This window comes from Haliotis rubra, unplaced genomic scaffold (genome assembly GCF_003918875.1).
Source record: "Haliotis rubra isolate DU_JTF1 unplaced genomic scaffold, ASM391887v1 Scf940, whole genome shotgun sequence".
Taxonomy (NCBI): domain Eukaryota; kingdom Metazoa; phylum Mollusca; class Gastropoda; order Lepetellida; family Haliotidae; genus Haliotis; species Haliotis rubra.
This window is the reverse complement of record NW_025767680.1, coordinates 32,358-55,267: the sequence shown is the minus strand read 5'-3', so window position 1 is coordinate 55,267 and position 22,910 is coordinate 32,358. Positions and strand designations below refer to the sequence as shown.

Genomic DNA, 22,910 nt, shown 5'->3' with positions numbered 1-22,910 from the left:
TGTCCCTGACGTGAGTGTTCTGTCCCTGTGAGTGTTCTGTCCCTGACGGAGTGTTCTGTCCCTGACATCTGTGTTCTGTCTCTGGCGCGGATTGTTCTGTGCCTGACATGGGAGTGTTCTGTCCCTGACGTGAGTGTTCTGTCCCTGACGTGAGTGTTCTGTCCCTGACATGACTGTTCTGTCCCTGACATCAGTGTTCTGTCGCTGACGTGTGCTCTGTCCTTGACGTGAGTGTTCTGTCCCCTGATGAGGGACATGAGTTTTCTGTCCCTGACATGAGTGTTCTGTCCCTGACGGAGTTCTGTCCAAGATGTGAATGTTCTGTCCCTGACGTGAATGTTCTGTCCCTGACGGAGTGTTCTGTCCCTGACGTGGAGTGCTCTGTCCCTGACGTGAGTGTCCTGTGCCTGACGCCAGTGTTCTGTCCCTGATGTGAGTGCTCTGTCCCTGACGTGAGTGTTCTGTCCCTGACGTGAGTGCTGTCCCTGACCTGGACGGGAGTGTTCTGTCCCTGGCGTGAGTGTTCTGTCCCTGACGTGAGCGCTCTGTCCCTGACGTGAGTGTACTGTTCCTGACGCCAGTGTTCTGTCCCTGACGTGAGTGTTCTGTCCCTGACGCCAGTGTTTTGTCCCTGACATGAGTGTTCTGTCCCTGACATCAGTGTTCTGTCCCTGATGGAGTGTTCTGTCCCTGACGCGATTGTTCTGTCCCTGACGTGAGTGTTCTGTCCCTGACGTGTTCTGTCCCTGACGTTGAGTGTTCTGTGCCCTGACATGAGTATTCTGTCCCTGAGGTGAGTGTTCTGTCCCTGACGTGAGTGTTCTGTCCCTGACGTGAGTGTTCTGTCCCTGACGCCAGTGTTCTGTCCCTGATGTTAGTGTTCTGTCCCCTGACGTGAGTGTTCTGTCCCTGACGTGAGTGTTCTGTCCCTGACATCTGTGTTCTGTCTCTGACGTGATTGTTCTGTGCCTGACATGAGTGTTCTGTCCCTGACGGAGTGTTCTGTCCCTGACGTGGACTGTTCTGTCCCCTGACATGACTGTTCTGTCCCTGACATCAGTGTTCTGTCCCTGACGTGAGTGCTCTGTCCCTGACGTGAGTGTTCTGTCCCCTGATGAGGGACATGAGTTTTCTGTCCCTGACATGAGTGTTCTGTCCCTGACGTGTTCTGTCCAAGATGTGAATGCTCTGTCCCTGACGTGAATGTTCTGTCCCTGACGTGAGTGTTCTGTCCCTGACGTGAGTGCTCTGTCCCTGACGTGAGTGTCCTGTGCCTGATGTTAGTGTTCTGTCCCAGATGTGAGTGCTCTGTCCCCTGACGGAGTGCTCTGTCCCTGACGGAGAGTGCTGTCCCCTGACCTGACGTGAGTGTTCTGTCCCTGACGTGAGTGTTCTGTCCCTGACGTGAGTGTCCTGTGCCTGACGCTAGTGTTCTGTCCCTGATGTGAGTGCTCTGTCCCTGACGCCAGTGTTCTGTCCCTGAGGTGAGTGTTCTGTCCCCTGACGTGAGTGTTCTGTCCCTGACGCGAGTGTTCTGTCCCTGACATCTGTGTTCTGTCCCTGACGTGATTGTTCTGTGCCTGACATGAGTGTTCTGTCCCCTGACGTGAGTGTTCTGTCCCTGACGTGACTGTTCACCGTCTGTCCCTCCCTGACGTGGAGTGCTCTGTCCCTGACATGAGTGTTCTGTCCCCGATGAGGGACATGAGTTTTCTGTCCCTGACATGAGTGTTCTGTCCCTGACGTGTGTCTGTCCAAGATGTGTGAATGTTCTGTCCCCTGACGTGAGTGTTCTGTCCCTGGCGTGAGTGTTCTGTCCCTGGCGGTGAGTGTTCTGTCCCTGACGTGAGTGTCCTGTGCCTGGCGTTAGTGTTCTGTCCCTGATGTGAGTGCTCTGTCCCTGGCGGAGTGCTCTGTCCCTAACGTGAGTGCTGTCCCCTGACCTGACGTTGAGTGTTCTGTCCCTGACGTGAGTGCTCTGTCCCTGACGTGAGTGTCCTGTGCCTGACGTTAGTGTTCTGTCCATGATGTGAGTGCTCTGTCCCTGACGTGAGTGCTCTGTCCCTGACGTGAGTGTTCTGTCCCTGACCTGACGTGAGTGTTCTGTCCCTGACGTGAGTGTTCTGTCCCTGACGTGAGTGTTCTGTCCCTGACGTGAGTGTTCTGTGCCTGATGTGAGTGTTCTGTGCCTGACGTGAGTGTTCTGTCCCTGAAGTGACTGTTCTGTCCCTGACGTGAGTGTTCTGTGCCTACAGAGCAGTGCGGCTGTCAGGAGGTGTACTCAGGGAATGATGAGCCGCGTCCGCGCCTGGTGATCGAGGACACGAAGCAGTGCTACCAGACGGTCACCGAGATCCAGAAATGTGTCATCAACCTGGAGCAGGAACACAAACAGCATCGCAAGATGCTGCAGAAACACGCAGTGCCTGGATCCATGTGAGTCTGTCTAACCACACCGCAACAGAAACAGATTCACGCTCTGTCCAGTGTTGAGAATATTTCCATGTTTATAGCTAATAAGATATATTCTATCATCAATGCAACAGGGACTGTAAGTCTTATGAGGTGCTACTTCCGGTACTAAGCTGGATCCCAGCACCCTTTGCATGCACCAACTTGCGATATGTGAGATCGGGCCCAGCATACTTCCGGTACTAAGCTAGTTCCCAGCTCCCTTTGCATGCACCAACTTGCGATATGTGAGATCAGGCCCAGCATACGGTACTAAGCTGGATCCATACTGCACCAACTTGCTGCCAGATATCCGATGACAAGCGTTTTTTTTGTTCTGGTTCCAACTTGCGTGACCGCCAAATATGACTTTACTAGACCGGACCAAGTGTAGTTGTTTGTCACAGGGAGTACTAAGGTCTCTCCAAGTGCCGTTACCTACTTACGGGCCCAACTGCAGCAAGCTCCAGATTGTTTACCCATACTGCCTCTCACTGAATGTATGCTGACTTTGTTTTTTCAGTGACATGCCCATTGGAGATGAGAGTGCCATTCTCTCGGGGACCAGGTTGTAGTCTTACAGATTCATCGGTGGAGGATGAGTCACTGTTAGTACTGGACCAGAAGGGTACAATACACGCCCACCAGGAGTCGTCACAACTGACCACAGTGGTCCATTCTTTCTCCTGCTCCTGGTTGGCTGTTGAATAACCCATTGACAGGACGTCTCATGTCTGACTTAACGACATGATGTGAACTCATGTTGCAGGTTAAGGCATGTGTGTTCTTGTGTCACAGTTGAGAGAATGATGAGCGATTCAGTGTTAGAGTTAACCGCAAGATGATATCTCGTGTAATAGTTGATGGTATGATGTGCGATCTTGTGTCACATTTGAAGGTAAGACGTGCCATATTTAGTCGCAGTTAACATTGAGACTTGTGTCACAGTCGACAGCATGACGTGGCCTTGTGTCACAGTTAAAGATGACGTGTGATCTCAAGTCACAGATAAAATAAGTGCAATTATCATGTTCAAGTTTGGGCAGTGAATTACTGATGATATCCACACCCTTGGCGGGGTTCTAGTGACAGTTTGTGGTGTACAATATCAAGAAACACTTTGTGGCTTTTGCAAGTGTAATATTTTCTATATACCCAGGTGTGACTGACACGGTCCACGTGCTGAGTTGAAGTAGTGCTATTTTCATTATTCATAATAATCTTTTTTTCCATTATATAGAGACAGTTGCTCAAAGAGTCAGTGCTTGTAGTTTACTTTGTTTTGTTTGATGACACCTGCAGTTGATGCAGAATTATGAGCATCATCTTGTTTTCTGCATCTTTACCAGTACAAAACATTTTGTCTGTAGTACTTGTTATATCTTCAGCATTATTGCCCCAGGAAACACAGAGTATACTGACTCAGGGAAGTGGTCAGGTGAACTATACTGTTTATCACGCATCTTAACAAAGGGAGGTAATTGCAGCATCCAAAGGGAGGTAATTGCAGTATGCAAAGGGAGGTAATTGCAGTATGCAAAGGGAGGTAATTGGAGGATGATATTTTTCCTAATAATCAGATTTCTCTCTAAGGGAATATGATTAACGCTTGTGATGTTTTACACTCGTGTTGCTAGATGCGTGATAGGTTTATGTTGACAAGTACACTTGATTGATGGTTCACAGGGTTTGACAAACGTCCAGCAAAAGAATACAATGGATGATGTCAGGGTAATGATATCCTTATCACTTACTAGTGATGGTCAGTGTGTATACACAGTTTATTATATTTGTAGTTATATTCACAAGCAGGAACTATTAACATTGATTTGAATGTGCCATAATAAATTGAAAAATATGTTTAGATCACTGTCATAAACGTTATCATGTCCTAGGTTTTATATTTCTAGCACTGTTTACTGATGTGGAAGAAGACCTTTTAAAAACGTGAGAAATTAATATGGAATACACACTGTGTGCCTTTGTAGAAATCGATAACCTGTACTGTGATGTACAGAGCCTGGCTATAGTCAGTATGACAGATGTTTTCTGTGTCAAATATATATTTCTAAAGACCAAAACAGCATAATAAAGAAATACAAATATGTTTGTACAGGGCTCATGATTATCACATTCAGATATTTTGCTATAAATCATATATATATATTTATATATTTTTCCACCATGATCATATTGACTTATTGAATATGTTTTTGCCACCCACTATAACACATATGATAAGGATCGATACAAATATTTGTCTTTAAACATTTCCTGATGTTGTTTGTAATATGCTGAGTTCTCTGTGAGAAATGTATTTTTCAAAGAAAGACATAGTATATATATTTCTATATTTTGGGCAGTTTTATGTCTGCCGAGTGCGGAGGCTGGATGATGTCAGTGAATGATATCTACTTGATATCGACTTGACATGATCTACAACTATATAAGAGGAAGTTTCACGCCAAAATGCCAAATATATTTTGAATAGTGTGACTATTTTCAGGAACTGTTCCAGTTCTAAAATTGTGTGTTTGTGTTAATGTTTGTGAGCATGATCTGGGGATCAGAGTGCTCAATGAGAATTACCAGGGTTGAAATTAACACTACTCTAGTCCAAGACTGGGACAATTTAGGAATTACTACTGACAGTTTCTTTAAGACGACCGCTTTTACTGTATGGTAGATTGTAACTCAGGCAGATAATTTTTGGGGACAAATAACAGTAAACAATTGTTTCCAACCCTCCTGACAACAATTAGTTATACCTGTCTCCCTTGACATCACCTTCAGAAGATTAATGATAGATTTCATGGTTGGACCAGATTGTGTGTCGCCTGTCAGACAGATTTCATGGTTGGACCAGATTGTGTGTCGTCTGTCAGAAAGATTTCATGGTTGGACCTGATTGTGTGTTGTCTGTCAGACAGATTTCATGGTTGGACCAGATTGTGTGTTGTCTGTCAGACAGATTTCATGTTTGGACCAGATTGTGTGTTGTCTGTCAGACAGATTTCATGTTTGGACCAGATTGTGTGTCGTCTGTCAGACAGATTTCATGTTTGGACCAGATTGTGTGTTGTCTGTCAGACAGATTTCATGGTTGGACCAGATTGTGTGTCATCTGTCAGACAGATTTCATGGTTGTCAGACAGATTTCATGTTTGGACCAGATTGTGTGTCGTCTGTCAGACAGATTTCATGGTTTGACCAGATTGTGTGTCGTCTGTCAGACAGATTTCCTGGTTGGACCAGATTGTGTGTTGTCTGTCAGACAGATTTCATGGTTGGACCAGATTGTGTGTCGTCTGTCAGACAGATTTCATGGTTGGACCAGATTGTGTGTCTGTCTGTCAGACAGATTTCATGGTTGGACCAGATTGTGTGTTGTCTGTCAGACAGATTTCATGGTTGGACCAGATTGTGTGTTGTCTGTCAGACAGATTTCATGGTTGGACCAGATTGTGTGTTGTCTGTCAGACAGATTTCATGTTTGGACCAGAATGTGTGTTGTCTGTCAGACAGACTTGTAACATGTCATGGCGCATGAATGAATCTGTCCACACCACTTTGAGTCAGTTGAGAAGGTGGATTTAATGTTCCGATTCCTGTAAGCAACTTGTCACCCAGAAATATGTCAACATTGATAGGATGGCTGTTTTCACCCTGGACATTTTCAGTCTCAGGATGGTGTGGTTTTGCTCTATATACTGCTCAACATTTGTAAGGATTGGTGAGAAAAACTAATTTAACTTGTTTATAAGAGGAACTTTATCATCTGAAGAAATGTGACTGCAATGAGTTTCTGTGGTAGGTTGGTATGAGAGATCAGTTGTTTGAAGTGCCACACTTCATGTGTAGAGTTGTGTCCATGGCCATACCAGATTTGCTCTGAGATTCTTATTGGTAAAATATACATGGGGTCATCTCATATTAATGACTTATATTAGACATATTTAAGTAATACTTTTCTTTCAACTTTGTGATTAGGAAAACGTTGAAGTAACCTTTCATGAAGTGAGGAACTTTCATCATGGTCAGAGAGGCTTCAGAAGGAAAACTTTTCCTTTGTCAAAAATGACAAAATCCTTATGTGTTCAGTTTGTGTTTTGATCTATCGACAATCTTTTTGTTATATTGACATTTCATTCATCAATCAATTATTTCATTCTGTGAGCAGAAGTTCAGCTCTTTTTTTTGGTTTTTGAATATGTTCATAATTCTCAATTTGTCTGTGGGTTTTCTTGTCATTTATCCAGTAAAAATGAAAGTTTTGTTCCGAGTCAATGTGTTTCCAGTCAGAACAGTATCTGCTAGTCATAGATGTTGTGTTCGATATTACCAAAGTAAACTGATTGTTGAATCTCAGAGTCTCTTGAACAATGAAGCCACTGTAGCTGGTAGTTGAGTAGTCTAGTGTTTTATCTGATATCCAAATGGCATATTTTTTTGTGATTTCACACAGCATTACAAAATACAAAACTATGTCCCTTGATATTTCTGCGTGTGTCTCTGCAGGCCGCCCACGCTAAAGCAGTGCAGCCTAGCGCATCAGTGTCGGCAAAGTATGTGTAGTTCACTAGTAACAGTTTAACATTGCACAGCATGGAGACATCGATGTTTTGCAATAACTCAAGAAGGATTCTTACTACTCAGGCCACACATGTTGTAACTTTGTGTAGAAATTTGACAGATTTTGAAATGTGAAAAAATATGGCCAAAGAGCAGTGTTTCTGTTTTTCATGGACAACAGAAACTCATTTACTGTCACTATCAATACAAATAAACTGTTAAAATATCGGCTTAAAATATAAAACATGTTTAAAATTTATCTTATAAATGTAAAATATATGAATTTGATTTTTTTTATTTTCATATTTTTGATTTTCTGGAGCCAATGAAAAACATGACTAACCATAATAATAATTCAGGCCAGGATCCTGACGGACGTTTCGGTAACCTCTGCCTCAGACATTAATGTATTAATGCTTTCTACTCTTTCTATGGATGGTTCTGCTGTGATGACTGACAAGGATTCAATGAACATACAACAGAAATATTCATTTTGAAACTGTTATATCTTCACAACGTATTTTGGAACATTGTTTCTGAACTTGCTGCCAGACTGTGTTGAAGAAAACCGATGGTACACGCTATTCTGACATTGCTTCAGTCGTTGGCGGCCGTCAGAGGGACGCAGTTGTATCATATAATTATGCTCAATTCATGTTATATTTGTTCACTGTAGAAATGGTTGAGATAAAAATATTTCAGGTTTCTTTTGCAACAATTTTTTAAAAAGTTATTTTGATTCATTTTAGAAGTATCACTGCTTTTTTGATAATTCAATGTTTTTATCTTTATTCTTCTTAATACTGTTTCTCCTTATGCCTTATGTAAATGTTGAAACTTACAAGCTAACTAATGTCTCTGTGTCAGAATGTTATTTTTATGTCATAAAGCAAGAAACACCTTTATGTGACCTCATGTCTTTAAAGATTTTTGTCAGTTACAAGGATTACAATGCTTTGCTGAAATTTTGTTTTTGTTTAGTAGATCCTACTGTTTTCCTTCTCATAAATATGGTCCAGTCTTGACCAAACCGGTAGAAGAATTGAGATACAGATTTCTTTAACAGAGAGGAACTACATAGCAGTCCCAGTTTATTAGAGATACTATATTGTCTCACTGCTTGAACATGTTTAACAGGGTAGGCCTAGACGTATGTTGTGGTTATTGTTGTGTTCTGTCTTAGGAAAACACTCTTTGGCTTGAGGAAATGTTACAGAAATTTAATTTCTGTGCTGTTTTTCATTTTCAACATATAAAGCGAGATGTTGATTATAGTTCTTAAAATACATATTGTAAAGAATTAACTAAATAAAACCTCGGCCATTGTCCAGTATCTCTATCCTACCTCACGACAGTGACTGATGAAATATACCCAACTATTCACTTACACTATTCAACATTTAACATGGTAACAGGGAAGTGTAACATAATCTTGACCAATTTATTGGAACCAAAATGACCAAAATGCTCATGAAAAAATGGGCACCAGCTGCTTTGCGCTAAGCAATATTCAGAAAAATATTGTAAATTTGTTGTGACCATGTTTTATGGTCACCTTTTAAATGTTTGCCCTTCTCCACATTTAGCTCCTTTTCTGTCTGCTAGATCACCATTCATTCAGTCATAGCAAAGGACATTGATAAATAAGAAATAGAAAGTGTTTGGAATTGTCTTACTGAGTGTCTCACTTGATGAGCTTAACATTTACAATGTATGGATCATTTTTTCACTAAGGGAGGAGAATGTGTTTTCCTTAGTTATCAACTTTTTACTTAGCCTGCCTACCTTAGCATCCACCTGTGATAGCCTCATCTAATGACTACATAAATAAAGTGGTAGAGTATGGATAAAAACATATTAATATATTTGGCAAAATAGCAAGTGGCTAATTAAGGCTATATCTATATTTTGTTGACAACTGGTTAAGAAGGTATTTGTACAAAGTTAGGATATTTTGGGTTATTGATTTTATGTATTTTTCTTTCACACCTTCCACCACTTACACTGTGTAATCCTTGTTTCTTGTATATGTGTCACCAGTTCACAGAAAGTACCAGCCCTGCATGTGTCACGTTTTGTTGAAGTGATGAGTTACAATTCCTCCATATCATAATATTCCAATTTCTTTTTATATGTTAGACTTCTTGATATTAGTGTAAATCAAATACAAATATACCTCGCTTTGATTCAATTGTATTTTGATATTGTTTTGTTATGTATGTTGTATTGATGATTTGTCATTGTTTAGTTTATAGAGCAAACAGCATTGTTATATTTGCACAATGATCCCTCCGAAGGTAGACCAAGGTAATTCACTTTTTTCATATTCTAATATCATATTTCATAGCATAAATTTAGCTTTATATTTTTTCACACATGAGTGTTAGACGCTGGTCATCAGCAATAGAGTCCTATTGTTTATTTTTAGTAATCAATAGTTGATAAATAGATATTATGCCTCATTAGAACATATCCTTTTGTGAAACTTTGTTCAATTGTGCACAGACGTAATATCAACACAATTTTCTTACTTATCATTTGAATGAGAAGAGACATCAAGTATACCATTATCTGAAATCACAAGGACATAAAATGATATGTTTTTTTCCAATTTATTGCTTCAGGTTATGCAGTGAGTGTCATCTCAATTCTTTTTGAGTTTTTAAACAACAACTGTTTCAGGGATTGTTTCAGTTCAGTTGATGAAGCTTTGTGAAGCGAAAGGACAAGAAATCATTTAATGTTGAAATTCGAATTACACTTGCCAGTGATGATTTGAAATTTATTCATTCTGGTGTTCTTGCAAGTAATAATAAACAATTGATTATATTAAACATTTCCACACTTAAGAATTCAAAAAAATGTGGATCATTACTACATGTCTGTAGTTCCCCATAGTGCTTGAGGGACCAAAGCTGATTCTGGCATTGAGATGGATGTTCATATAATATGATGAATTTTGGAAGCAGTGAACTGAAGGCCGCGTCAATCGGTGTGTAATAGAACTCACCAGTAAGTGACATCGTGACTTAATAGAGAAAGGAATGGCTGACTCTAGTCCATATTACCATGCATAATATCTTGTTTCAACGTTAATAAAAAGTGGTATGTGTCATGTCCTTTCCATCCCACCGCGGATGTCAGCTTGTTGAGTTGGCGATATCCATCATAATTCCTGGTGGTTAGTTACGCTTCCAGACAGAAGACATGCTTGTCAAGGGCTTCATAAGTTTTCATTCAGCCATTCCGTTATTTGAGCCCGTCTTTGTAATCCTGAAAATAATGCATGCCAACCTTTTGTTTAGTGGGCCATACATGTTACATATACTGATATCGTATTGATCTTAAAACATATACATAATGAATCATTGAAGCATGATTCCAAATACAAGCAAATTGCTGTAGAGAATAGAAGGAGATAAGAGAGTATGTCAGCCCAATTCCTAAGACAAGTATATCGTATTAACGCCCAATACTTGATTCAGCCTATGTTCATGCTGACAGCCCATTAGCAGCAGGTTACCCACTGGGTCCTGTCAGCCCATTAGCAGCAGGTTACCCACTGATTCCTGTCAGCCCATTAGCAGCAGGTTACCCACTGGGTCCTGTCAGCCCATTCTCTCATGCAAGGTGATGTTACTTGGAGCAAAAGCTGGACACGTCTTCACTCAGACAATGTCTACCACCGATACAACAGAGCATTACCCCATTACAAGAAGTGCCAAAGCTGTCATAAGCGATTACTAAGTGTATCTTTGTATTTTATGTTGTTATGTTTCTAAAAGAATTGTTTTTTCCTTCTTGATCAGTACAGTAAATGTGAGATGATATTGTAGTTTTGTCTGTAAATAAAAATCCAGTAAGGAAATGTGTTTCTGGTGCTTCTGAAAACTTGGAGAATCCATCACATACAGCCATCTTAGAGTGACCTACAAGAAGACAAGGCAAGACAGTTTCTTCAGCGATTTTAGTAATATTCCAGCAATGTCATACCCGTGAAGATCCGGGTTAAAATTGATCTTCAGTAATTCATGCTTCTCGTAAGAGTCAACTAACGGGATCGGGTGGTCAGCTCGATGACTTGGTTGACACATGTCATCGTATCCTAATTGCGTAGGTCGATGTTGATGCTGTTGATCCCTGGATTGTCTGGTCCAGATCCGATTATTTAAAGACCGCCACCATCTAGCTGGAATATTGCTGAGTGCTGCAAAGTAAAACTAAACTCACTAACTCACTCACTCCAGCAATGTCACGACGGGGGACACCAGAAATGGGCTTCACACATATATACCTATGTGGGGAATCGAACCCAGGTCTCCGGTGTGATGAGCGAACGCTTTAACCACTAGACTACCCTTCCAAAAAGCCCCACTCTTCCTCAGTATACAGGACATTAGCCTATAATACTTACTTGTGGGAGTTACATTTCTGAGCATTCCTATTAATAAAAGGGAACTGAAGATGTAATTATCTCTTTTTAGGCGTTGTTGGTGTAGACATTTTGTTCAAAATGACATCTGTGTCGTGTAAATATAACCAAAGAAGACGATGCAGGTTTTAATCCACAGACATACTTCTCTGTATTGGTGAGGTGATGTGTTGTTCAAGGAGCTGTTAACACCACATTTGAGATTCCAACTGCCCTTTCGAAGAAGGAATTCAGAACTAACAAATCTTTGGATCTTGTATCCAAAACAGTACATGTTCTAGCGTGTTACAAGCTTGTCTTTTCTGTCACGTTCCTGATCAACTGGATAGTGCACCCACCGTCTTGGAGTAGGAACACTTGTGTGAGGCCAGGCAACAGACAGTTGTTTCAGCAAATTATCTATGAGCGACGTGTTTACCCTTTTAGTCAGACTAACGTTTCGTTATATATTTTGATGGAAACAATACTTTGAAACTAATTCCTATGAACTAATGTGGTTCAGGGTTGGTGAGACAGACTACTATCTATTGAACGCCCGGTACCATCACTGATGTGACCAATTTATTTAAATCTAAGTTGCATTTTGCAAACAGTGTAATGTTTCAAAGATCAGTCTGATTGTTCTCCAGTGTTATGTCTTGTAAATGTTCTCAGTGATCAACTGTGGTCACATACACAACAAAGTAAACATTTGGGATTCCGAAGGTCCCAAGTTAAATCTGGTTACACGCCCAAAATCACCAACAGCTGAACAATATGAACAATATTTATTCGAGGGAAAAGATGCTTGTGTTCAGGTATGGTTTAGCGTCATGCCTAGCCGACAAGGTCTCCATGGATCCGCAGTCGTAAACACAGTTGTATTTTTGAACATTAAAATGTACATGGGCACAGTCTTTATCACCACCTGAGATGTAACGTTGTAATATTGAGTATCCGGGTGTGCTTCGTGCCCCAGTAAGAGTTATCCGTTATACAATACACATTTTTTATGTGGAATATGTCGTTCAGACATTGTTTCAGCCATTTTGCGGCAAATTTGCAATGTACAACACCTTCGACGAATGATTCTTATGGTCAAACTTGGTCATTTGCCTCTCTGTGTCAACCACGACAGCTTCAAATCTCTGCAGCACACAGTGGCACATTATGCTGTTACGACATTCGCGAGCCTGTGTCTAAGTGGGAAGAAAGTAGCCCAACACTCCTGTGTCTAGTCGACAGTGGTACACTAAACCGTCGTGTCCTCTCGTTAACACTTTCACAATATTTACATAGTAAGGACGTTATGGTAGACAGGAAACGCATTTTATCTACCCAAAGCATAATTACATCCGATAAAGTTGTAATACTTGGGCGCTAAATCCGAATTACAGCAGAGAGCATTTTGTCAGGGAAGGTCTTTCAGCAGAGAGAGCATATTATCAGGGAAGGTCTTACACCAGAAAGAGCATATTGTCAGGGAAGGTCTAGCAGTAGAGAGCATATTGTCAGGGAAGGTCTTACAGCAGAGAGCATTTGTCAGGGAAGGTCTCACAGCAGAGAGAGTATATTGTCAGGAAGGTCTCACCAGCAGAGAGCATATTGTCAGGGAAGGTATTACAGCAGAGAGTATTTGTCAGGGAAGGTCTAACACCAAAAAGAGCATATTGTCAGGGAAGGTCTTACAGCAGAGAGAGCATATTGTCAGGGAAGGTCTTACACCTAAAAGAGCATATTGTCAGGGAAACTCTTACAGCAGAGAGCATTTGTCAGGGAAGGTCTCACAGCAGAGAGAGTATATTGTCAGGGAAGGTCTAACACCAAAAAGAGCATATTGTCTGGGAAGGTCTTACAGCAGAGAGAGCATATTGTCAGGGAAGGTCTTACAACCAAAAGAGCATATTGTCCGGGAAGGTCTTACAGCAGAGAGCATTTGTCAGGGAAGGTCTTACACCAGAAATAGCATATTGTCATCGAAGATCTTACACCAGAAAGAGCATATTGTCATCGAAGGTCTTACACCAGAAAGAGCATATTGTCATCGAAGATCTTACAGCAGAGAGAACATATTGTCAGGGATTGTCTTACAGCAGAGAGCAGATTGTCAGGAGAATCTTACAGCAGAGAGAGCATATTGTCAGGGAAGGTCTGACACCAGAAGGAGCGTAATGTCAGTTTAGGGCTTACTGCAAAGGAAGCTTATTGTTAGGTAGATAGAGATTATCTACAGGCCAGGTCTTAGAGCAGACAGACCATGTCGTCAGATCAAGTCAGGCACCAAGGATCTATTGCCAGGTCTAGTCTCTATACACCAAGGAATCTATATACTGACAGGCTAAATATTAATGTTTAAACATAATGTTGTTTAAGTAGCATAGCATTCTTATTGGTCGGTAAGCATAGAGTTATTTGAATGACCAACATCAATGGCAAAGTTTCAACTTTATGGAAAATGAGCTTTGTGCGCTTACAGAAGCAGGTATAGGAGAAAACTAAACTGACCTGGACATGTCAATATTGCGCCAGCATTGCCAGAAGCATGTGTTCCCATGCTCCAGCAAACAAGGCGCCTGTACATGTACACCTTATATCTTTACATAACAAACACAACACATCACTATTTACATTTGAAACAATTCCCATTGGTAAAATACATAAATACATATGTCATCGTCAGTCATTTCAGAGGCAAGAACAGTAATATATGTATCCTTGTTTAAACAAAATAGACACTTAAGTCATCAACACATAGAAAAATAGATAGTTTCTTTGTCATCGTACCGGACAGTCATTGACTGTCGTGTTCCCTTCTCTTGCGAACCGAGTCCATAGTTGTTCTCACGTTATCTGGAAACTTGTTGACTGTGACATACATTTAGCCACTGTTATCAAACATCGATCTGGTGTTAACTGAGTGCCGACCATTTAATATTCTTGAGGAGAAAATACAAGCGACAAAACCCTTTCCACATTCATAAGAAATATCTGCCAAAAGCAGAGTTCAGTTACAACTGTGACTATATACTTTATTCAGCAGTATTACAGTTGTATGATGTTGTTTGTAAACAAATCGGGTCTGGACCAGACAATCCAGTAATAGTCACCTTGCGATACGATGACAGAGCATGTGGTTATGAATCACAATGCAACAGTGATGATACAAGATGTTCGCGGAAAGGTGAGTGTATCCTGCCCCACCGGTGGCACCAGTATTAAACATATTGTAAGTCTAGACATTTGTTCACCTGAAACGTATGGTATAAGTCAAAATAGAGAATTGCATTGAACATCCTTTTTGTCACTTCTGCATCAAAGTTGGAAATTACCTTCACATGTCTACCATAAAATTTCTTGAAAGCTTTACTGAGGCTTTAAATGCTGTAACCTTTAGCAAGAGTGGCATGACGCTCTTTGAAATCCAGATAAACAGAGCAAATTATGTATTAAGGTAAAATTGTTTAAAGACAATTTGTCTCAAACAAAAATACCCACATTCCCACCCAAAAAACAAAAAGCTGTATCCCCAGAGTATTACATGGTCAGTCCATCAGTGGAGGAGACGAGCTGTAGACTCAGGCTGTCATCCTGTTTGTGTAGGCGAGTCCAGGATCCTGTTCTCCACCGACGGTACAGAGCATACCCTACCGCACCCAACAGAGGGAGAACCACTCCCAACACTACATAGGTAGCCACCTTGCCTGCTACAGAACTTCCAGAGGTCGGCTGGAACAGGCAGATGGGATACAGCAGTAAATAACCTGATTAAACTGGGCATGAACTGATTAAACTGGACATGACCTGATTCGACCTCTGCCATAAAAGACATGTGTGTTACTTTTCAAATTTTCCTAGAGAGAAATTTGGCAAGGGAAAACTGCAAGTTACATGCTAGCGAGAAAGCTGGGTTGTGGCCCCTTTGACCAATATTTCAGTTAAATGATGGTTTCTCAGCTTTCAGCAATAGAAAATGTCGTTAATTGTTTTGTAGATGTGTTCCATTTGTAAACATATAAATATGCATATGGGTAAGGAGCTGACTGGTCAACCTCGTCAAAACTAAAAGACGAAATATACAGAGTTACTTAAAAAGTAATTTAACGATAAAAATAATATTTTTTATCCATTTATCCATTGCCTATGTTGATATTGAAGAATACGTACCGATTCCGTAGATCCAGAGTTCGCCACACCTTAAAGAAGAAATCATATATCGGTAAACTGCTTTGTGAAACAAGTGTACATTTGATGAATTTCATGACCAGCGATTTAGAAAGTTTACGGATTAGATATAAAAACTTCTGTTTTGGTATTTGTGTTCACCCTGCAATCACACTATTTACAATCTGTAATGTCAAGTGGAACATCTTACTTTTGTCGAGTCTCAGTGTAGCATAAGGTGATTTCTCCTCGGTGGTCTTGCCAGCGTCACTTTCCTGTAGTGGTCCTCGTTCAGGTGTAATGGCTGAGACATCAGTCGTGGAGTAAACCTCGCCGTCATCTTCCACGTCATGGTCCAGTATGTGCTGATGGTGTTCGTCGTCGTCGTCCCCACCGATAGATATGACACTCACTGTGGACTCCACACCGGGTCCCATCATGAACTGGGTAGTTTCAACCTCATCATCATCGTCACCAATTACCATCATAACTGTGAACGTTCCAGCTTCGTCGTCTTCATCTCCAGTTGTCTCAGGAGAGATCGCCAGACCTGTTGACAATTCAAACAACTGGGCATGATCTTCAGTGGTGAGAAAGTTCAGCTCATCATGCTGGTCCTCGTTGTGGTGAGATGTTTGAACTACCTGACCTGTGTTGCTAGCCGTTGTATCCTTTGGTGCTACAGATACGGAACTGTCTGTTTCTGGCATGTTATCATCTTCTGATCTGTTACTTGACGTTGACAAAATTTGTTCAGAAAACTGTTCGTTTGCATTAAACGTTGTGTCCCTGTCAGTTGTAGGTATGGAGGAGATGGAGGAGGTGGAGGAGGTGGTAGTGGAAGAGGTGGGGGAGGAGGAGACCACATTGCCAGTCGTTTTTATGGTGACACGCGACCCTGGTGCACTTTTAATCCCATCTTCCGTCGTTGAAAGGCTGTCTTGGGTTGATATTGAGGCTAGCTTCCCGGGAGGAGGAGACTCAGGTGTGACTGCCCACAGTTTCACGAATGGTTTGGTCACCATGCGACTTGTCAAACGGTTCTCTTGGGCTCCACCCATCTCTGTGCTGCTTGCTGTTCTGGACCTATATCTTGTTGCCAGTGTGGACAAGAGACGACTCTTCTGTGCGGAAGTGTCGCTGGTAGTTGTTTCAGGATCGGCTTCTGTAACTGTTCTTTCCTCAGTCGTACCAGGGGAGCTTCTGGCTTCCTCTGAAACCTCCTTCCCAGAAGATTGTGTTGTCCCTATTGAAGCATCGCCCGAGTTGGATGCAGTTATATCTACAGTAGTTGATGCTTCAGCTGTATGTTCAGGGCTCAGTGTTGACGATTCCAAGGGTAATGTCTTTGTTGTCGTTTTTGCCTTGTTTCTTTTGACTGAAAAGAGAAGTCAATAAGATGTGAGTTAAAATTCTGTTTACCGAATCACCAAACTTGTATCAAATACACAAATGAATTTAAATTATATAATTTTAGTTAGTGAAATTGTTTAGGGCCACTCAAAAGGACCACTGATTTTAGTTTGTTATATAAGCACGCATTTTGACTAAAATACACAAGTGGTCGGGACAAGAAAAAGCAATTCGTGATATCTGATTATGTTCGTTTAAGCGTGTTTGTTTTAAACGTAGTACATTGTATATCGCGAAATATGTTTGTTAAAATTTCCATTTTGACAATACAAGGTTAAGTGCATCAGTCTCGATTATTCTCTGAAATGGATTCTTTTTTGGTGTAAAAGGCAAAATAGCGATTACAATAATGAGTGCATCACTGACAATCAGTGACAACACCAGGTGTTCACGTGTCCAGTATACCGGTATATCTACATGATGTATTTTCAATGTCCGAGTGTACAACTTTTAGTGGTGGTCTCACTTGAGTCAGGTCAGCTGTGGGACCCGCGAAGATCCGGGTCAGAATTGATCTTCATGCTTGTGGTAAGAGGCGACTAACGGGATCGGGTGGTCAGGCCCGCTGACTTGGTTGACACATGTCATCGTATCTCAATTGCGTAAATCGATGTTCATGCTGTTGATAACTGGATTGTCTGGTCCAGACTCGATTATTTACAGACTGCTGCCATATAGCTGGAATATTGCTGTGTGCTTCGTAAAAATAAACTCACTCACTCACTATGAAATTGATATCATATGTGGTCGATTCCATACATGTCATCGTATCCCAAATGCCTAGATCGATGCACATGCTGTTGATCATTGGATTGTCTGGTCCAGATTAGATTATTTACAGAACAGAAACTAAAATCATTCACTCACTCAGCTGTGGCTGTTTGATATGCAATGTGGTTGAAGTAAAGCCAGCTGAGATCAGGTTAAATTGGATTGGACACCATGTTCAATAATAGTACACTCACATAGTGACATGCGTGCACGTGTTTTGGGAGGTTACTTCCCCTGGTCACGCAGGTTATATAATGCTAGCCTACTGTATACACATCTTCACTTAAGTCTTTAAACAGAACAGTGTTTCTTTATCCCATACACAAGTTTGGTAGGGGGCCACCTCGGCACCAAATCACGTTCAGCTCCCGGACAGACATCGAGCAATATGTGGATTAACAAAGGTCCAAAAGGTCGTATGAGGCGAGTAGTCAGGTTTGGTGACCTGCTTGACTCGGTTCAACTAGGAATGTTTTCATATTACTAACAACAGGTTTCGATGGAATATTTGGACATAATTGTGATACACTCCAGCGTCCCACAACATCCGTCACTGGTCACTCACCTGAAGTTGCATGTCTCCCGTAGTAGTCCCATCCCTCTGTAGGTATGGCTCCAGTGGTGTCGGTGAAGATGGTGGAATGGAGTCGACACCGGCGAGTTGACTTGTTGTAGAAGTAGGACTTGCAGGTCGCGTGAATATGACACTGCGAGGCACACCCCACCCTGCTGGCTTTCATCTCCCTGATGAGATCCTGCTGGAAGATGACATCCTTCATGTCGTGCTTGTTACGGAACCTGGCATGCTGCTGTCTGGATGGCCGCTCATCTGATGCTGGGACGAGGATCAGGAGGCACACGACGTTGACGTACAGTGTTGGCACATCCATCTACGACTAGTCCTGCAGGAGTTCCATCGCATCTGTATACATGTATACCATACCGACAGTGTTTGATCAGCTGGACATGTCACGACTTCTAGTAACACATAACGAGCAATGTCACCATCTTTGTTCAGGAAGTTTCCGATGAATAAGAATGCCTCGTTCACAATGGAATTATATTTATCGAAGCACAGTTTATTAAATCACACTAGGATAGCCTTTGGCGTTCGTGTGTTCTTCTTGTTTTCTCTATCGTTTCTCACACGGGAAGACTCGATTATGATCTTTAGCTGAAGTTGAAAATATACGCAGAATAAGAAACGTTTTTAAAAATATATATATATATATTTAAAAAAACTCGTTGTTTTAGTAATGCTAACAACAGTCCTCTAACTTGGGGTTTTGATCCACCTGTTAAAGGAAATGTCGCTTGACTGTAAACCACCAAGGAGAGAATTTAGGCGCTGTCAGCACCTTTCATGAATGCTACACTGGGTATTGAATAATGAAAAAAGTCCACTCTTTGTCTTCGTGGTGCCTGTGTCACGTGATCTGGTTTTAGCTGCGTAACATTAAAAGGTACAATTTACGAAACCTTTCAAATATTTCACATGAACAGGTGACGTAGTTCAGCAGTATCCTACAGCTGCCATGATTCAGTAGCACATCACAGACATTACCCGTATCATATACTGTACTCCGAGACACACACCTGGTTGTACCTCAATAGTCAATGAACAAGGATGTCAATATTAATCGACCAGCACTGAGGATTTCGCTGAAGTCATATGTTCTCTAACTTGTTCCAATGACGTGGGCTGAGTCGACATGGCAGCCTCACAATACACCCCTGCATCTACTGTAAACACGTCTTTACGACGACATCCCTGCGTATCAGTTCTGAGAACCAGATGGAAATTATTTCTGTTCGTTGCTAGAGCACGTCCTACGTTATATAGATTGTTTAAAGTAAAAATAACAGTCAATTATTAAACAATGTCGGTGAACCTGCTCCAGTATTGATTCTCCTTCTGTCATGTCAGTACACAATCCTTGTAGATTGTGCAATTCAGATTTAAGTCTTGATATAGGATATACACACACGGTCTAGAACAAGGCGAGGATGAGCTCCAGCCCGGGCTGATTGTATTGACAATATTGTTCAAATAATTAGGGTCTCTAGCAGAAACACTTCAATGTTGAAATGATATCTTAAAGCTATTCCCATTGTGGTCTGTCGTGTTTCGAGATGAAACAATCGATTTACCATGGTTACACTCTGAGTTCTGTTTCCTGTCTGAGAGGGCAGGTTGTTTGAAGTCGCACACGGCCCCCCACAACACACATAAAGCACAGACTCGCTGGTGGAAGAGGAAATAGATCCTGTAATTGTCATAGCGAGGTGATGATCACCAGCAGGTACTACTTGCTGCATTGTTGCTGTCATTCTTCCTATCGATTGAATTGTTACTGTTCACATTTCACAGAATATTATTATGCCCTCCGATAACAATCAGCTGTCGTTGGCATTGTTCTTTAGGAGAATATGAAGCTTAATCCCTAAACACCGACAATACAGTTTGTTATGGTTACCTGTTGGCTGGCGGTTGAGTGAGTGAGTGAGCCTAGTTTTACGCTGCTGTTAGCAAATTCCAAGCAATATCAGGGCAGGGACACCAGACATGGGCTTCACACACTGTACCCATGTGGGGAATCGAACCCGAGTCTTTGGCGTGACGAGCGAACGCTTTAACCACTTAGCTACCCCCCCGCCTTGGCTGGCGGTTGAAGTTTTTGTCAGATGTTTTATAAGGTGTTTATGTACACTGAAGAATGATCACATAAACGTGTTTGTATATTCTGTACAAAGAGAGAAATATCCAGCAGATGTATCAAAGATTAGCCATAATCATTTAATATTGTCAACAAATTACTTTCCTCATTATATCCACAAAGTATTTGAGGCATGCTTCTAAAATAATATGAAAGGATTGGCTTGATGTTTTTAGTCCCACGGAAGAATGTTCACTGATTGCTTTTTCAAGCACACCAATATCCTACACTCACTATGTGCATAATAGTTAGAGAAGATTCATGTCTTGTACATTAGAAATCGAAAAGGCCACTGTCTTGTTGTAAAAGCAACGTGTATGCTTTGATTTATGTTTTACTGGTGTAAGGAGTTCAGCTTCGTGATCAGGTTTCCTCGTTCTAATATTGACATTGCTGGTTTGAGGAGGTAAAAGTCTGTAAAATATATAATAAATAGAATATTCACTGTTTTTCCCAAATACCACTTTTAGCTCATCTCGTGAAGTGTTATGGTCGACACATTGAATTGTGACTACGCTACTCGTGAAAAATGTCGACCTCATTACTACACTCGATTAGCTATAAGTGGTATTTCAGAACACAACAACAGTATAAAATAATAGATAATATTATTATACATTACAAAACATTATCCATAATGTATAATGGGAATATTAATGTTTCAATGCTGGGGGCGTTTTGATCCTGCGGGGGAGTGATTTGATCCTTGGCCGGAATCACTCTTGAGTGATGTCATCTCGGGGAGTTACGTGATCCACCTAGCACGGCCGGGGTCAGTGTACTGTGTTTCAACGGAGTATCCTTGTTAGAACTATAGCGAGGTAATACAAGGGGCCTTAGTGGTGGGGCACTGTAACGCCGACTGCAGTCCGGACTTCCACACACAATAACATTGAAGCAACGTAAACCACCTTCATCTCATCTCCACCATCTAAACTATGAAACATACTCTGCTGAATGTTAATCTAAGAATGTTTACCTTCAGTTGGTATACCTCCAGACATGGCGGTGGCTGCACTGGTCCCGTGTAACCAACAAGATGCCGATCACTCAGAAACGTGCTTCGCCAAGAGATCGACCGCTTTTCAATTAATTATTGATAAACATTTTTGTACTAAGATATCCGATTTCTGTGAGCTAAATGTCAGGAAAATTATTTCATCCAGAAATAATATTTTACAAGACTGTGTTTTGTTCGATGTTTCCACCATACTTTGAGCTGGGTTTGAATACTAGTAGTTGTTAAAGTGCTGTTCTTGACTTGATGTATTTTCCAGTTTTGCTGAGTACGGCGTAAAACTAATTTCTCTATCTCTTTATCTCTCCATATCGCTAGATCTCTGTATCTCTCTCTCTCTCACACACACACAATTCATCCCAAGTTTTAGTTCTAAAGCCCATTTATGAATCTACCTATAGAAGACACAAATGCGACGTAACGCAAGATCACTAATTTCTCTAAGAAAATACTCATTCATTGATACTCCGCGTGATGCCAAGTCGATCGAATATTTTAAACGAGGCCAGTGATTTCCCTGTTGAAGTCACCTTGACATGACTCGTGCAGACATCATAAAATGTGATTCCGCCCTCATCGCAAAGCCAAGTGAACATAAAACTTCGATAAACTTTGCAACAAATATATTTTAGTGCTTCTCTCCTCCGCTCCCACACAACTTCAGAGCGTTCACAACCACACGCATGCTACCTCTGTTAGAGGGCAGCTCCACTCAGTCAGGGTATCTGTGTTAATTGTGGTCAACACCAGAAGCTGTCGGGAAAATCGGTAGACAAATAGGTTAGAGATTTGTCTGAATGAATAAAAATCAACTTCCAAATATTATAGCCTCGCGTCTAAAACTAAGTACTGTTATAACCAAGGATTAAGATCACTTGAAAGGATGGGACGGAAACACACATAAGTATCATCTACTTGATCATACCATAGTATAGGTAGGTAGGTTGGTGTGTGTGTGTGTGTGTGTGTGTGTGTGTGTGTGTGTGTGTGTGTGTGTGTGTGTGTATGTGAGTGAGTGAGTGAGTGAGTGAGTTTAGTTTTACGCCGCACTCAGCATTATTCCAGCTATATGGCGGCGGTCTGTAAATAATCGAGTCTGGACCAGACAATCCAGTGATCAACAGCATGAGCATCGATCTGCGCAATTGGGAACCGATGACATGTGTCAACCAGGTCAGCGAGCCTGACCACCCGATCCCGTTAGTCGCCTCTTACGACAAGCATAGTCGCCTTTTATGGCAAGCACATGGGTTGCTGAAGACCTATTCTACCCCGGCATCTTCACGGGTCTGTGTCTATGTATGTATGTATGTATGTATGTCTGACTGACTGACTGAGTTTGGTTTTACGCCTCTTTTAGCAATATTCCAGCAACATCACGGCGGGGGACACCAGA

At 41.4% G+C, this 22,910-nt stretch overlaps 2 protein-coding genes and 1 long non-coding RNA gene across 3 annotated transcripts in view; 2 read left to right on the top strand and 1 right to left on the bottom strand.

Annotated features, from left to right (window-relative positions):
• LOC124264764 (ras GTPase-activating protein 3-like) overlaps nucleotides 1-10,891 on the top strand; it is a 65,400-nt gene extending 54,509 nt beyond the window's left edge. The window contains exons 24-25 of the mRNA XM_046699544.1: nucleotides 2,256-2,436; nucleotides 2,975-10,891. Coding sequence (XP_046555500.1) covers nucleotides 2,256-2,436; nucleotides 2,975-3,026 — 233 coding nt within the window. The 3' untranslated portion in view covers nucleotides 3,027-10,891. The remainder of the gene's footprint in view (nucleotides 1-2,255; nucleotides 2,437-2,974) is intronic.
• Nucleotides 10,892-11,998: 1,107 nt separating this feature from the next.
• On the top strand, nucleotides 11,999-13,508 carry LOC124264763. The gene is made up of 4 exons (XR_006895234.1): nucleotides 11,999-12,854; nucleotides 12,889-12,954; nucleotides 13,117-13,317; nucleotides 13,451-13,508. It is a non-coding gene; the product is annotated as an uncharacterized LOC124264763 (long non-coding RNA).
• A 1,285-nt stretch (nucleotides 13,509-14,793) lies between these two features.
• On the bottom strand, nucleotides 14,794-18,753 carry LOC124264762 (mucin-5AC-like). Its single transcript, XM_046699543.1, has 4 exons — nucleotides 18,345-18,753; nucleotides 15,807-16,973; nucleotides 15,599-15,627; nucleotides 14,794-15,160 (listed from the first exon to the last, which is right to left on the bottom strand). The coding sequence occupies exons 1-4, from the start codon at nucleotides 18,667-18,669 to the stop codon at nucleotides 14,969-14,971; spliced, it is 1,713 nt and encodes a 570-aa protein (XP_046555499.1). The 5' UTR covers nucleotides 18,670-18,753; the 3' UTR covers nucleotides 14,794-14,968.
• Nucleotides 18,754-22,910: the final 4,157 nt, after the last annotated feature.